This window comes from Netta rufina, assembly GCF_964035555.1.
Source record: "Netta rufina genome assembly, chromosome: 3".
Classification (NCBI taxonomy): Eukaryota; Metazoa; Chordata; class Aves; order Anseriformes; family Anatidae; genus Netta; species Netta rufina.
The window spans coordinates 24,248,611-24,264,952 of NC_140125.1; the positions used below are offsets into that span (position 1 = coordinate 24,248,611).

A 16,342-nucleotide genomic window follows, 5' to 3' on the forward strand; every position below is an offset into this window, starting at 1 on the left:
TATACAGAGGAATTTGTTTTTGCTACTAATGCCATCCAGAATGGGGTGGAGGAAGATTACTTTAGAAGTTTCTGTGCAGGAAGGACTATCATAACCTTTTCTGTGTTTCCTCTTAGAGTATTATTCCATGGATTTTCGTTCTTCTTTCCCATAAATTATTCCTCAAATCCTTATAGTATATGCAGCCAGTGGGTCACTCAGATTTATGGGGTCAAAAGAAAAGACATCGGCATCTGGACATCAAAGAACATGGATACAGTAGCTAGAAATATAGCCCAGTTAATTACCTCTTGATACTGATACTGTAATAATAGTTTTCTCTTTAAATTTAGAAAGAGGACAAAGATATTTTGGACTTGTCTGTCTGGCTCCATTGTAATTTTTCTTGGGCAGTATAAGTACGGCTTTTCTTGTACTTAGTGCCTTGCATAGCCAAAATAACTATTGTAACAACCAAGTTCAGAGGCTACCATAGCTTCTGTTAACATGTGTTAGAAAATAATTTAGCATGCTGATTTAAATTAATGTCTGGTTTCAACTGATAGAAGTTAACTGACACAGGCTGAAATAAAGTAAGCATTCAGGTGATATATTTGTAAAATGTAAGTGTCATTGCTGGATATGAGTACATTTTTTTCTTTGAACTGCTGAGTAACTATAAATTTTGGTGATTTCATATGGAAATTAAGCAATAAGTTTTTCTTCTGTTAATAATAATGCATTGATTTCCTGGTAAGATACTATTTTTTTTTCCTCCAGAACAAAAATAATAACAATTCATATACCAGATTTCTTCAATGAGGAATACTTATTAATACTTATTATTAATTTATGATTGCACCTCAGACAACTGTCTTAATTCAGCAAATTTCCCAAACTGTTTTCACTAATAGCTAGCATTTGTCTGCTTAAAATGTAGAGCTGTAGTGAAATGTTGTATAATGAACCTCCCTACAAGTCTGCTGACATGCATTTTGTTCTGGTTGGCCTCTGTTATCGTAAGCGGTTTTTGTCCTCACATGCTTGTGAAATATTCTTTATTTCCCCATCAGAGATCATTGCACTACCAGGATGGTTCGTGTGATTAGCCATTATCTCTTTTGGTCGGAATGAGCCAGGAGAAGAAAGTGTAATACTTAAATTAGTCCAGCTCCATTTTTGAATAATTTGAGCTAGGGAGTAATCAGATGGCTGGTTCAGTCAGGAGTTATAGTTGAGAATAACCTTCTGCAAGGGTGAAAATTGAGAGTTAGGGAGGAGATGCTAATCTTTGTGTTTCACTGTAGAAGTTCAGTCACAGCTGATGCAGGCAAATTGCAGATGATAGAGATCATTGCAAAACACTGCTGTCTGAATAAAAAATAATATATCTGTGTAAGAAAATAAAGACAGTTAATTACCTCTGAAAAATACTGTTTTAATGCTCTCATTACTTCTGATGACTTTTTGCCTCCCTATACACGTACTTCTATAGTAAAATGTTATTTCAAGTATGGCTTTACATTCTGAAGGAAGCATGAAAGTAAAAAACCAAGCACCACACATCTTGACTCCATGAAAGTAGCTCATCCTTCAGAATAAGAACACCTGAGAAAATAAAATATTGTCTGCTCCAGCCACATCCAGAATGATGTAAATTTTGTAAAGAGTATTTTTTGCAGATAATGTTTCTATGGATCTTTGTTGTAATTTACGTATTTACTTGAGAATAATCAGGCACATCAGCTGAGGACAGTAGTAGTGCAGCATGATAGTGGCATGGTCTTTTAGCTAGGTAGTTGATAAAATAAACTGATATGGTTAGGTGTTTTAATTATTGCTGGTCTATATATGTAAATGTGTAATAAAAATAAGAGACTTGGGATTGAGAAAAGCCTGAAGCTTTTTTATTTTTTTTTAATGCTTGCTACTTACAAGTAACATTTCTAAACAATTCTAGCAACTTCTGAGCATTTCTAACACTTTTTAGAACTCAAATGAAGTGCTGACATAAGTCCCACTTCTAAATGTGAAGTTCAGCTAACAACCAGTCTCTAGAGAGGAGGCTGACTTGCACTGTAGCTATCAGAAGAAATTGACACTTCCCATGGCCTTCCAGTCTTACCAAATCTCCTCTGGCTGTAGTCAGTTTTGCTATTGAATTCATCACTGTTGAGGGTCAAAATTCTGTTTCTGTTCAAATTAGTGGCAAAATTTTCTGTATTCCAATATTGGACAGTGGTTTCTGGAAATGTGAACCTTAGTGTTTATGTAATTTTTGAATGATAAGTGGGATTTCAGCACCACATAGTATTTGCTTTTAATATGAGCTAACAATATATCCCATGTGATAATTGTATTCTCATCTGCTTGTATCTACTTTAACTGTATATTTTACTGACAGTCAGGGGCTTCATTGTACAGCTGCTCAGCATATGATAGTCCTATAATCTTCATGGAAATACTATATACAAAATAGCTGTAAGAAACGTAACTACTTGAATGAGAAGAGCCCTTTCTTTCACCTGGTAATTGCAGGATGTTTTCCCTATAAACCATAAACAGTTATTTTATAAACTTCAAAGACTATAAATTATCTCCTCAGACTGCTTCCCCCAAAACATGTATTTGCGATTTCCGTCACTGCATATATCCATTTGGGCAGATCTGCCTACAGACGCAGCATGTGCACAGGTTGCACTGCTTGGTTTCTTTAGTTGTTCCAAAATAAATGGAAGTCTTGCCAGTGGCAGACCAAGTTTGGCAACAGCAAAATGGCCTTTGCGATACCTTTGGATCGCTAACAAAGCCCAGTGCTACAATATATTAACATTTTACATAGTGTTTTAATAAGCTATCCCAAGCTAAATTTTGCATTTTAATTTCTCATTTCCAGCTGCCAGCTCATGTTACTTTATCTTTGGCAGCAGTTACTTTACCGGTGAATGTTTATGGCCTGCAGCAAGTGTTGAAGAACAGCATATAACCCTCATTGTCCTGTTTTGAACTCGAGTATGCAGAGAAGACAATACAATCCTTTCCTACCAATTTGCCTGCCTGACCCAAGGGTTTGCCTATTATATCCTCATAAGATAAACCTGGAGGTGTGCCATGAAAAACACAGATAGGCTATTCCAGTGCTTCCTTTTATTTAATAGGTTGTTCAGTTTTTCCTGTGTTTGCATGTGTGAGTGTTTTTATCTGGAAACAATCAAATGTGAATTATCCTGGTTTTTTGGAATGCCAGTTTGTTATTGTTCAGAAATTGGTTGACAAAATTAAGTCCATATTAGAGCTTTTATAACTGTCATGAGAATCCCCAAGTGCAAGGTTTTGTCTGCATTATAAATGATGGCTAATAATAAACCCATGCAATTTTGTTAGAAAAGCAAAGTAGTATGTTTTGAATTGAGGTGATCTAAAATATACATGGTTAATTATTTCTGGTCCCAGTCCTGTAAACTCTTTAGCAAATAGCTTTAGTAACTTTATTAAAATGTGTTCATTATAGGCAACTTGATTAAGACTGAAATTTTACATATATCTAAGTATTTGAAGGATTAATTCTAATTCAGCACATACAACAAGCCAGAAAGTTTTGTGTAGCAACAGACATGAAAATTTTAAGACTTAAATTCCCTCTGCTGGATAAAGAATGAGTTTTACCAACTTGAAAAAATTTCCATGATCTAACATTGTTATTTAGCAGTTTCAATTTTACTTAAAGATGCTTTAATTTTGCCAAAAGTGTCGTATGGCAGTTTAGTTAAGTCCTGCACTTAGTAGTTTCAACTAAATCTGGCATATTCTTAAAGTGAAAGAAGGCTATCCACCTACCAGATTAACACTCATTTAGCTATTAGCTAAGGAGATTCCTTAACCAAAATGTTAAAATTGCTATCGTTTTCATAAAGCTCTGGTAGAAGTTCCATGGCATGGGGCATTTACTTGAGCTGACAACAGAGGTTCCCCTCACTGTGACCTAGCTCTATGCCTTGTCTGCATTTGCCACTGCTGCCTGGTTGTTCCTGTAACTTCTCTGGCCTTCCTGCTGCATCTTTCTCTGTTCCTTCACTCTTGTGCTGACCCATGGGACTTCTTCCCATGGTGGGTGCAATGTTTAGAGGCACGACTTGCCATCTCTGTGCAACAGCGCTTATTTTATGGGGCTTCATGCCACAGATGAATTATGTTGCGCCTTGGAAATCCCTGCATGACTTGGACAAGCGATGCCTAAGCAGCAGCATGCTGACCTGTTTGGGAGAAATGTCTGTCAGCTATATGAGAGCAAGAAAAAACTCAAAAGTGAGGATTGTAGAAGATAGGTCAGGCAATGGTAGTCATTGTAAAAGCTGTCATGTCTTTTCTTCTGGATCATAAATCCCTGCTTCTGCTAGGAACGTCAGTATGTGATTGAAAGCAGAATGAAGCTTTGTTAAGGTATAGCTGATGGTCTCTTTTCAGGACTATAGTATGAGATAATAGAAGAGAATTAACTGTCCTCAGTCTGGAAAAAAGACATCTTCAAACAATAGAAATACAGTATTCTTAACTCTTCTGCCAAATCTGTGCTGCGTCAGCAAGTCAGAACACTGAATTACTGCTGGTTCAGTCTGGTGTATATAGGAGGACGCTGATCAAAACCAATGCATGCAGAAATAGGAATTTAAAATGTTAACACGAAAGGACTGTAAACTGAATTTTTATCACTTAAGGATTTTTTGGTGTGTCTGAGTGTTTCTAAAAATTCAGATTGTTACTTTAAAATTAATTTTTGTCTCTGCCTGTTTTTATACAGATCAGATCCCATTCCCAGTTTGGCGATCTCTGCCAGAGAGCCACTGCTGCTTCGTGCTGTCCCAGCTGGACTCTGGGCAACTATATTGCCATTCTAAACAACAGGTCATCGTGTCAAAAAATTGTAGAACGAGATGTCTCTCACACCCTAAAGCTGCTTCGCACATGTGCCAAATACTACTACAATGGGACCCTGGGGCCGGACTGCTGGGATATGAATGCCAAAAGGAAGGACCAACTCAAGTGTACAAACGTGCCTCGCAAATGTACCAAGTACAATGCTGTTTACCAGATCCTTCACTATCTAGTGGACAAGGATTTCCTAAGCCCAAAGACAGCTGACTATGTCTTACCAGCTTTAAAATATAGCATGCTCTTCTCTCCAACTGAGAAAGGAGAAAGCATGATGAGTATTTACCTAGACAACTTCGAGAACTGGAACTCTTCTGATGGTGTAACAACTGTCACAGGGATTGAGTTTGGAATAAAACATAGTTTGTTTCAAGATTACCTATTGATGGATACTGTGTATCCTGCCATAGCCATTGTAATTGTTTTATTAGTTATGTGTGTATACACGAAGTCCATGTTTATCACGCTGATGACTATGTTTGCAATAATTAGTTCCTTGATTGTTTCTTATTTTCTCTATCGGGTAGTATTTAATTTTGAGTTCTTTCCATTCATGAATCTCACAGCATTAATTATTCTTGTTGGGATCGGAGCGGATGATGCTTTTGTATTATGTGATGTTTGGAACTACACAAAATTTGATAAACCTCATGCTGGAACTTCTGAGACAGTGAGCATCACATTGCAGCACGCTGCTCTTTCCATGTTTGTCACCAGTTTTACTACCGCTGCTGCCTTCTATGCTAATTATGTCAGCAATATCACAGCAATCAGATGTTTTGGTGTTTATGCCGGCACTGCCATATTGGTAAATTATGTTCTGATGGTTACCTGGCTACCTGCTGTAGTTGTATTACATGAACGGTATCTTCTCAATATTTTCAGTTGCTTTAAAAAACCTCAGCAGAGGGTGTACAACAACAAAAACTGCTGGACAGTGTTGTGCCAAATGTTCCACAAGATTATTTTTGCAGTCTCAGAAGCATCCAGGATATTTTTTGAAAAAGTTTTGCCATGCATTGTTATCAAATTCCGTTACATTTGGCTTTTTTGGTTCCTTGCCTTAACAATCGGTGGAGCATATATTGTGTGTGTAAATCCAAAGATGAAACTGCCGTCGTTGGAGCTCTCTGAGTTTCAGGTATTTAGGTCTTCTCACCCATTTGAACGATATGATGCAGAATACAAAAAACTTTTTATGTTTGAACGTGTCCACCACGGAGAGGAGCTCCACATGCCTATTACAGTAATCTGGGGTGTCATTCCTGAAGATAATGGCGACCCTTTAAATCCTAAAAGTAAAGGAAAGCTGCAGCTAGATAGCAGTTTTAATATTGCTAGCCCCGCTTCACAGGTTTGGATTTTGCGCTTCTGTCAGAAGTTAAGAAATCAAACATTCTTTTATCAGACTGAAGAACAAGACTTCACAAGCTGTTTTATTGAAACATTTAAGCAGTGGATGGAAAATCAGGACTGTGATGAGCCATCTCTTTACCCTTGCTGCAGCCACTGGAGCTTTCCATACAAACAAGAAGTTTTTGAGTTATGCATCAAGAGAGCTATAATGGAGCTAGAAAGAAGCACAGGGTACCATTTAGATAGCAAAACCCCGGGGCCTCGCTTCGACCTTAATGACACCATCAGGGCAGTGGTGCTGGAGTTCCAAAGCACCTACCTCTTCACACTGGCTTATGAGAAAATGCATCAGTTCTACAAAGAGGTTGACTCATGGATTTCAAATGAGCTTAGTTCTGCTCCTGAAGGCCTTAGCAATGGTTGGTTTGTGAGCAATTTAGAATTTTATGATCTTCAGGACAGTCTTTCTGATGGTACTCTTATCGCCATGGGTCTTTCAGTTGCTGTTGCATTTAGTGTAATGCTTCTTACAACTTGGAATATAATTATAAGCCTTTATGCAATAGTTTCAATAGCTGGAACTATTTTTGTCACTGTAGGTTCTCTGGTTCTTCTTGGATGGGAGCTGAATGTGCTAGAATCTGTCACTATTTCAGTGGCTGTTGGCTTATCAGTAGACTTTGCTGTTCATTATGGAGTGGCTTATCGCCTTGCTCCTGACCCTGACCGAGAGGGAAAAGTGATTTTTTCTTTAAGCCGTATGGGTTCTGCTATTGCAATGGCTGCATTGACAACATTTGTAGCTGGAGCAATGATGATGCCCTCCACAGTGTTGGCATACACGCAGCTTGGCACTTTCATGATGCTTATAATGTGCATTAGTTGGGCTTTTGCAACGTTCTTCTTCCAGTGTATGTGCCGATGCCTTGGACCTCAGGGCACTTGTGGCCAAATCCCGCTACCAAAAAAACTGCGGTGTAATGCCTTCTCTCAGACCCTTTCAGGAGCTCAAGGAGGCAGAGGTCAAAATAAATCGCATCCCATTAGCAAGTATCAGCTGGACTCCAGAAGTCAAAAACCAGAAATGGAGCATGAGCACTATGAGCTTGAGCCGCTGGCATCACAAGCGGGTATCTGTAACCCTGCAGAGAAAGTGACATATGAGGAAACTCATATTTGCTCAGAACTCTTCGGTAGCATGCCCCCAAACACCTGTATGCCTATGCATTCGGTATATAATAGTGAAGTGAGCAAAAGCATAAAAAACGTTGCTGGTTCAGCTGTGTTACAGTCGTCTATCGACCAACATGCTCTATGCCCAATTTTCTCTCAAAACAGGCAGTGCAGCTGTCCAGATCCGTATCAACAAGTAGCAGTCAAGTGGAGTCCACACTCCTGTCAACAGCTAAGTGATCCCTTCTGTTACCAGTGCTCTTCTTCACCTGGAACTGTACAGCTCCCAAACCCTGTGGGTCCCATAAATGCTTTACAGCAAGCTGCTGAAGGTTATGTGCACCCAGTCCAGCATGTCCTCCACTGCAGTTGCCTCCAAGGAAGGCTCAAAAGGACGATGACGCAGAACTCGCTGCCTAAAAATTTTTTCCTCCAGTCAGTGCAACAGTTTCAGGCACAACAGAGAATAAACAGGACAGATTCACACGCTCACCAAAACCCTGAGGAAAACATGAGAACAGTTCCAAAGGTAATGAGTTCCTCGCAATTTCTCTGCCGCAGTGTAGGTCCCCTCTTTGTGCATTGCTCTGAATGTGAGAACAGTGTATCCAACAACCACAAGGGGTTCTGCCAGAAGACAGACAAGTGTGATGAAAAGGGCGGCACAGAAGCAAACGGGGTTGAAAGCAAGAAAGCCTCTATGTCAAAGCAGAAAAAGAAAGCTGAGAGCAAGATGATAGATCAGCATTCTTTGCAGAATGACCAGGTTTTGAATGCTGACCAAAATGATGAAAACCACCTGCTGAATAGGTCAGTGGGAGAGGCTCACTGTGAAGGTTGCCATGAAAATTCACACTGTTGTAGCAAGGCTGTGACAGTGAAGTGCAATTCTGTTGATTGTCAAATGCCAAACATCGAAGCCAATGTGCCTCCTATGTTAATGCGCCCAGAACTTTCCAATGAAAGTTTGTTAATAAAAACACTATAATAAATCTTTAATTTGGCCACTGTGTCCTTCTTATAGAAGTAATTTTAAAACATTAAACAAGAAAGTCCTGAGTAAATATGAATTAAAATTTGAATCTTGGAATGAAAAATATATATTTTATAGAAGAGTAACCTTTATATATTTCATAAAGGCATTACATGTCGTAAAGCCTGATGTTGTCTAGATTTTTTCTCCATATAAACCATCTCCAGAATATAAAGTATTGCAAATAAACTCTTCCTTTGCTGAAGAGGTCAATAACATTTGGGATCAAGCATGGTTGCCGCTTTTTTTAAGTGCATTTCCCTTATTCTGTTGTTGTCTTACAGGCTTTTGTTCAGACCATTGTGCGAACCTTGAACAACGGCAGGGCTGTAACTGTTCATTCAGGATTGGAGCAGTGAAGCGTGTTTTGGGAATATTTTTAACTATTAATCCTATCCAAATCCTAACAAAAATAAACTCTTGTGGAGGTCAGCTGTGCTCTCACTGCCATTGTTATGAATCTATGTATATAGTGCAGTAAAACATTTTAAACCGCCCTTTCTGCCAGTTACTCTCTAGACCTACTATTAAATACTAGAGAATACGGGTGGAAACAACAGTAAGTGAAAGTTATTTACATCTCAATGATGACGAGAGATGAATAATTCATGTATATGACATATGTAACATCAGGAGTTATAAAAATGGGCATAAAGTGCCTTGTAATACCGTGCTTATTCCCACAAAGCATATAAATGAGAAGTAATACTGTAGAGAAAGGCATAGTTAAAGCATGTGTTCCAGGCTTACTCTCAGTAGTATCAGACAAAGTCAGTTTAGAAGGCTCAAATGCATAAAGTAAAACATCAAGCTCTGAGTTTTGCTTACCCAGAGAAGTTCCAAGATGTAGTTAGAAATATTGATCTAAACCCTGTTACTAAGAAAATAGATTTCAGACACTGTATCTGTCATTTGAGTAAACACTGTAGTTAGATCCCATTTGGTCATGGAGATGCTAGCTGGTCTACATCATCATTCAGAGAAACTGAATTTGAGAGGTGGAACTGTATAGTATATCATAAGTGGTATGTACCCTAGTGCCGAAACTGTGTAATGGTTCGGTTATGCTGATTGTGTTAATTTATGTGACATAGATATCAGAAGATAGATTTCATAGAGTGTTGTGATATCATATACTTGGTGTGTTACGAATCACTGGAGGAAAAGCCTGGCTTTTTCTGTTCTGATGTTCATAGTGAAGGGACATAGAAGATGACTATCAAACCACTTCGGTTTGTCTGAGGGTAGTGATGTTACTGCTTCTACATGTATATCCCAGTGACTGGAAGAGGGTAAAAGCTTGAACTCTACAGAAAAAGCTAAACTGATTTTACGTGGTTTAAGTAGAGTAGCATTCTTTCCTAGGTATATAATGAAATATTTTTTAGGTCTTTTAAAACTCCTAACTGAATTTAGAGCCAGATTCCTTCTAAATGCTTGTAACGAGAGCAAGTTGAGGATTTCTGTGCACCACAGAGGCCTTTAATTATCAAGAGCTAAGACTTGCAGTGCTAGTAATCTAAAGAAAATGAAAAGGTTAAGAAATAAACTGTGCTGCTGCCATGCATTATTATCCAACTTTCTCTTTAACCATTGCACCTGACCAAGTGCAATTGCTGTGAGGGGTGTATGTAACATGCTGGGCAATAAATCCGTTAGACAACAGTAAGCCCCAAATAAACCAGTGTTTTGATAGTTTAATTGACCTTCAGTCAGACCTTTCCAAAGCAGTGTGTAACACTCACGTAGTGCCTGTCACATCAGCTGTTACTCACAGCTGTGCCTTTGAGACATGGGCCTTAGGGACATCCCAGCTAATACCTCTACAGAACATGGGACAGTTTGAGCTAGGGAGCTCAAAGTTGAGATTTATTCTGGGTGAGCTCTCCATAACAGCGTTCTGCATAAGGAGATCCCTTCCTGTGGCTTATATTAATAAATGCTTTTATAATGGTGAGGTAAGCAATGAAGGTTAATGTTGTATTTTCATTATAATTTATAGGTTCTTAAAAGTTGATATAGTTAAAAAATAATAGGGGCAGATAAGGAGTTGTGATGTACTCTTAGAAGAGCTTAAAATGAGCTAGTGTACTTGGCTAATGAACATTATCACTGTTGTATTTGTCTTTTGTGACATTGCCATTGCCTCCCTACTAACCTCTTTATCTTTCGAAATCACATAGCTGGACAAGAAGCAACCAATGAAGTAGAGCAAGTTGAATAATTGTTTGTGTGTGTGTGTGCACGTGTCATCTCTGTCCATTCATGCACAGACTCAAAATTCAAGCCAGCACAAGACTCTTGGAGAATGGTAGAGAAGAGAAGAGAAGCTGGTTCCAGTGAAGGCTAGTGATGTTATATATTACCCTATACCCGGAAACTCATGAGAGAAAAAAAATAATTAAGTTTTTATAGGTTTTATGAGCAAGCAAGGATAGGTGGGATCCTGTTCCACTGCATGCAAGCTTAGCAAAGAGCACTGTATCCTGCTACGACATGCCTTTTTAAGAGTTGCCAAAGATTGCCAAGTCCCAAGTGAAGCTAATGAGCTTTGGGCACTATAATTTCCAGGATTTGATTTGCTGTTGCTGGGATTTCACAGTGCATCTGGATGTGCATGCGGTGTGGCCCAAGTGTGGTCATGCTTCTCTTGCAGCCTGCTCACTTGGGGTAAGGGTGCTGCCAGGTCACTACCTAGCATTTCCTCCATGAAGCTACTTAACATATTAGACACGATAGTTGTTTTTGTTGGCCTTAGTGTCTGTGTTTCAGGTTACAATAACATTTATAGTATGGGTAATAGGCTGATTAGTTTAACAACAACAACAACAAAAGATATGGTAATTTAAAGTAAGCCCTTTAAAATATTACACCATAGTCAAAATCACTCTGAACGCAGCAATTTCATACAAAGTGTTTGTAGATGGGTCAGTAGGTAGTATACTAACATAAAGGATTTTTAGAATTATTATGTTATTATTCCATCGTGTTTTTTAAGAAAAAAAAAATCCATCAATTTACAATCATCTGCAATCGCTTTAATTTGTTCTTTATTAACTAATGTGGTAGTGTTCCTTTAAAATGCTTTGGATTAGGAACACTTCTAATTTTGCCATATGGAGCCCTGGCAGTCAGTCCAAGAGAGGTCTAAAAATACGAGTTGACAAATGGCAAAATTTTAGCACAGTAAGAAATGTCAAATGTGATCAGAATTGAGTTTCTTTATACAGACAATGTTATACTACTTAATATAGGTAGCAGATGGCTGATTCAAGCCAAACTCACACTGACTTCATTGAATCAGACCTTAAATTTTTTCCACATGCTGGCAAACTATATTAAATTTTACTTCTGCCAGTAATATCTGAAGTGCCTGTACATCTAGCGGTTGATTTACAGTGGTCAGCTGGGATGCTGTACCTCTCTAAGTATTGAGTACTCCCAGAGTGTTAAATCATGCTTGCCTTTACAAAAAAGATCAGTCTAAATAAGTAAGAGAGACTGCAAGAAAGACAATAGCTTTTCTGAGTGCGTAATATACCTGCTCAGACTTCTGAATTTGGATCCAGTGTCACTATCACAAAACCACCCTCACGTAATGTCATTATCCTTTGGCTGCTTACTTCATAGGTAGTATCAGCCTGGCATCAGTCATTCCACTCTCCTCCTATATCTCACCTTCTCACTTACGTTATCAGAATAAGGTCTCTGAAGCCTGGAGAGCCCATAAAATAGATGATGCAGAGCTCAGACAGGCCCTGGTGTTGACTGCAGTTTTTAGGTACCAGTGTGCCACAACTACTGAGCACCAAGTAGTCTCACAGACTGAGGACTCTTCTGTCTCCCTTTATTTGGCAGCTTGTGTTCTGAGGGTTTTTTTTCCTAAGGTCTCCACCTCAGAAAATTTTGTAGACTCAAGTACTTCCTGAAGACACGAAATTTTCATCTGATTCCTGAAGTGTATTAAAGATAATATGCCCAACTTGTATTCGGATTTGATTTTTTAAGGTATTGATAGATGTCAATTTACCTGCAAATAGGTAAACACATTTCAGAGCAGCAGGTGGTGGTTGCTTTTATTGAAATTGTGCTGTTTGATAATGTGTGTTGATTCTAGTTCCCAAACCTTTACTGTTAATTAAAACTTGTGCTGATTTGTATTAAAAACAACAGGGATAGCATTTGTTCTCTTGCTGTGGGCTGGCCACAATGACTGTAGTGTTATAAGATGAACTCTTCCAGCAATGGGTCTTCAGAGCAGATAGATGGTTTTTCTTTGGGGATTAAACAAATTTTCTTAAACCCTTGTAAACACTTAACTAAGAATTGTTCCTAGATTCATCTTAGTATCATTTGTAGCATATTTCTCTATGGTTTAGGAAAGGAGCAAATCATTCATTCCTGACTCTTAATTATAATAATACTATTTTACAGTGCCCTGATCCTCAGAACACATTATGTTTTAAGCAAACTCATAAACAGTGTTTTCTGCATATGATTATGCTGAGGTTTTGGCTCTCATAAAACTTAGTAGTACACTTTAATGTTTGGGCCTAAACCCACTTTCTAAGGGAGATGTTTTTGTGCTATGCAAAAATGAACAGAAATCGTCATATTAACTCAGTGCTGAAAAGATTCATGATACAGAAAGAATGGGTGTAGCAGTGCTTTCAGTGGGGAGTTCTGTCAGTGCCATCCTGCAATACAATGTTAGATACTCTCCTTCACTTTTTCTTACAGGAATAATGTATGCTCATATACGTACTTTATTTATGTTTTCAATGCTTGTTTCAAATATCTATTTTATAATACATTCGAGCTTTGCCCCAAATCTTTTCCAAGTGATCTGATATGGCATGGTTGAATATCAATCCATTTCCTACTATATGTTCCTTCCAATCTGACAAAAATTAAATTCATGGCTGTCATAGAAGCAAGGCTGTCCAATGTCCTTATTCACCCTTTCTTCTATTCTGTGTTTTTACTCATAGATCTGTCTCATCTGACTAAAATTTTTGCCTTTTCTTACATGCATTAGTAGCTTCGTTTCTTTCATGACATAGTACTGAATCTGTTAAGTGACAAATGTAGTTTGTTTTCACATTACTATACACTGATGGCAACTATTTTTTCTCTATTTCTTGTACTGGTAAAACTGCATGTAGCAGGCCTTCCTCTCCTTTTGTTGATTCCCCCTTTTTTTTTTTTTCTGAAGTTTTTGAAATACAGTTTGTGTATCATAAGCTTCTTTTTCACTAGAGAAACTTATTTACATTTGGGGATTACAAAATTTCAGCTTTTTTTTTCATAGCAGTATTTCACCACTAAACAGTGCAGTGTTACATTGACACTAGTTTGAATACTTACAGCAGTCATAGTTGCATGATTAGGTGTTTTATTTGGCATAGCACTGAAATAGTAGAATCCTCAAAAAGAGATGAGTCCCTGTTCTAAAGCATTATGAATTGTAACATAAATGACAGATAATGACTTACTCTCATATACTTTTGTGTAACCTTATTTTCACACAAAGAAAGTTAAAAAAAAAAAAAAAAGTAATTCAAGAAGTATTAAACAAAACATCATAAAATTGAAAAATGCTAGGATTACAGTGGCTTGCCAGGAGATAAGCTCTGCTGCTTTCTCAATTCTATAAAGACCTTGCTTAATATGTCCCAGATGAGCAGCATACTGCTGTAGAAGAAGAATTCAAGAAATTCTCCTCTGACACCTCTTGATGGTATCACTTTCCAGAGAAGAATATGTGAAATAATTTTAACATCACTGGAGAAAGATACCTTACCAAAAGGTGTCCTAATGAAGACTATAATTCAACTGTAGTTCTGCCTGGCATTTCCCTTTTTTGCAGCTGAAAAGCAATATGGGACTTGAACTAATATATTTTAACTGCAAGGTGCTCAAGCCTGTACACAAGAATCTGAGACAGCTCCATAGGTGCACTGAATTGCTTAGATTTATAGCCTTCAATTATTCTAGCTAAGATGGAGTGGGAGACGCAGAGAGAGGTACCCCAAATCTTTGTTTGCATTGAAATGTTCTTGTACATAATACAGAAGGACTAAATAACTTGAAAATGTGTATAAGCCATAATATTTAAGACTACAAGAACTCTTATGACCTCAGAGTAATAAGCATTAAACACAGTAGCTAATAATAGCATGATAACAATGATAACTTGTTATGGGCAGAGTAGGAGGGCAGATGAAATCTGTGTTTGTGTTTATCCCCTGAAGAAAGAAGCTGATAACTTTGACTAGCACAGATGATTCAAAAGTCAAAAGGCCTCGTGATGCTATGTAGATGTAGCTGAAACTGTGTCTAAGTGCTTGGATATCTTGGTGGTCCAAATACACACTTGGATGTTCATAGGTAAGTTCCTGGCTTTTAAACTGATTGTCCAATTTTTTCACTTCACCCAGGTTACATGTAAAAAGTGTCCTGATCTGTTTCTATTTTGGCGTGCTAAGAGAAATACTATGCTCTTATGTTTCAATTCATATTTACTTTGAATATATAAAATCTAAAATAATATTCCCCGGTCTTAAACTCCTATTATTATAAACTGATGTTTAAAGTTGTTATCATTACTTCAGTATTTTTATATATAGTCCAGCACTGCAGAGACTTATAAACTCTGTTTGCATTTACCATTTTTATTGCTTCATGATTATATTTCATGATGCCTTTAAAATAAAAAAGTGTAAATGCCAGGTCTGCACACACAGATGATTCAAAGTATCTACATTTAGATTTAAAACTCCCCGAAACAACTGGCAGAAAAAATAACAACTTGACCCATAGCAGTAAAACAAAAGCACGATATACTTCATTGCTAGTGAGTGTCTACACGCGTGCCTCATGTCTAACTTGCCCTTTTCACAGCCCTCCCATCAGGACCACCTCCACCTTTGTTCTCCTTCCCAGCCCAGCTCAGCTTCCCTTGCAGTGCCTGACCATGCAGCCCCAAGGCCACGAGCTGGTTATCACACCACAAGGGGCCAACTCGTTCGGAGGGGCTGCAATTATGCCTTTGTGTGCCTGGTTTTTAAATATACGTTCCCAGACACAGACCTTGAATACGGCACTATTATCTCTCTCCTGGTTCTCTGACCATGAGAGAGTGATTGATCTCAAGCAGCAGAGCAGGTGTGATAAGCCTATGCAATGGGGCCGTGTGTGTGGGGAGGGAGGGCACTGTGCCCCCTTGAGGATTAGTCTCCAGTCCTGAGAACTCTCAGCAATTTATCTTTCTGATACTAGGTCTAAATTTGCCTTTTGTCCATTCGCATTGTGCTGCTCTGTGTGTTACTCCCCCACCTTTGGGCATCCAAGAGTGGCTCCCTCCTGGTGCGTGTGTTCCTCAAATCCTTGCAGTCGTGCTGCATGCAAAAAGGCCTTGCTGCAGGAGAAGCCTCCCCCTCTACTTGTGTACAGCCTTGTTGGAGCCCCTTGTCAGTGGAGGAGAGCTGGCAGGACTCATTTATTTAAGTGTCCTTGCCCCAGTGATGGCTATTGTTTGTATTGTAACCTCCTCTGCCACCTGGGGACTGGGAATGGAGCAGGGGCAGCATGAGCTTCTGGGAGAGACTGTAAATCTAAAAGGCTGCAGATTTAAATCTGTTTTGCCTTCTCACTATGCAAGAGCTCAGAAATCATCCTGACATCTAACATTTGTTGTCTCGTTCCCGTTTTTTGATACACTTTAGCCTGAAAAGCCTGACTGATGTGAAACCCTGCTGGAGTCTTCAGCTTTCACACTTGCTCTTGTTTCACATTGTTGTATTTTAAGATAAGGAGAGCAAAGATCCATGTCGGATGTCACTGCCAGTGTCTTCCCCCTTCCTTCCACCC

At 38.5% G+C, this 16,342-nt stretch overlaps 1 protein-coding gene across 5 annotated transcripts in view; it reads left to right on the top strand.

Annotated features, from left to right (window-relative positions):
• Window positions 1-8,425, top strand: part of DISP1 (dispatched RND transporter family member 1) — a gene marked incomplete at its 3' end in the record, with an annotated part of 87,938 nt that extends 79,513 nt beyond the window's left edge. For all 5 annotated transcript variants that reach the window (XM_084284217.1, XM_084284220.1, XM_084284218.1 and 2 more), the window contains one exon: window positions 4,778-8,425. In XM_084284217.1, the coding sequence (XP_084140343.1) occupies window positions 4,778-8,425 (3,648 nt within the window). The remainder of the gene's footprint in view (window positions 1-4,777) is intronic.
• Window positions 8,426-16,342: the final 7,917 nt, after the last annotated feature.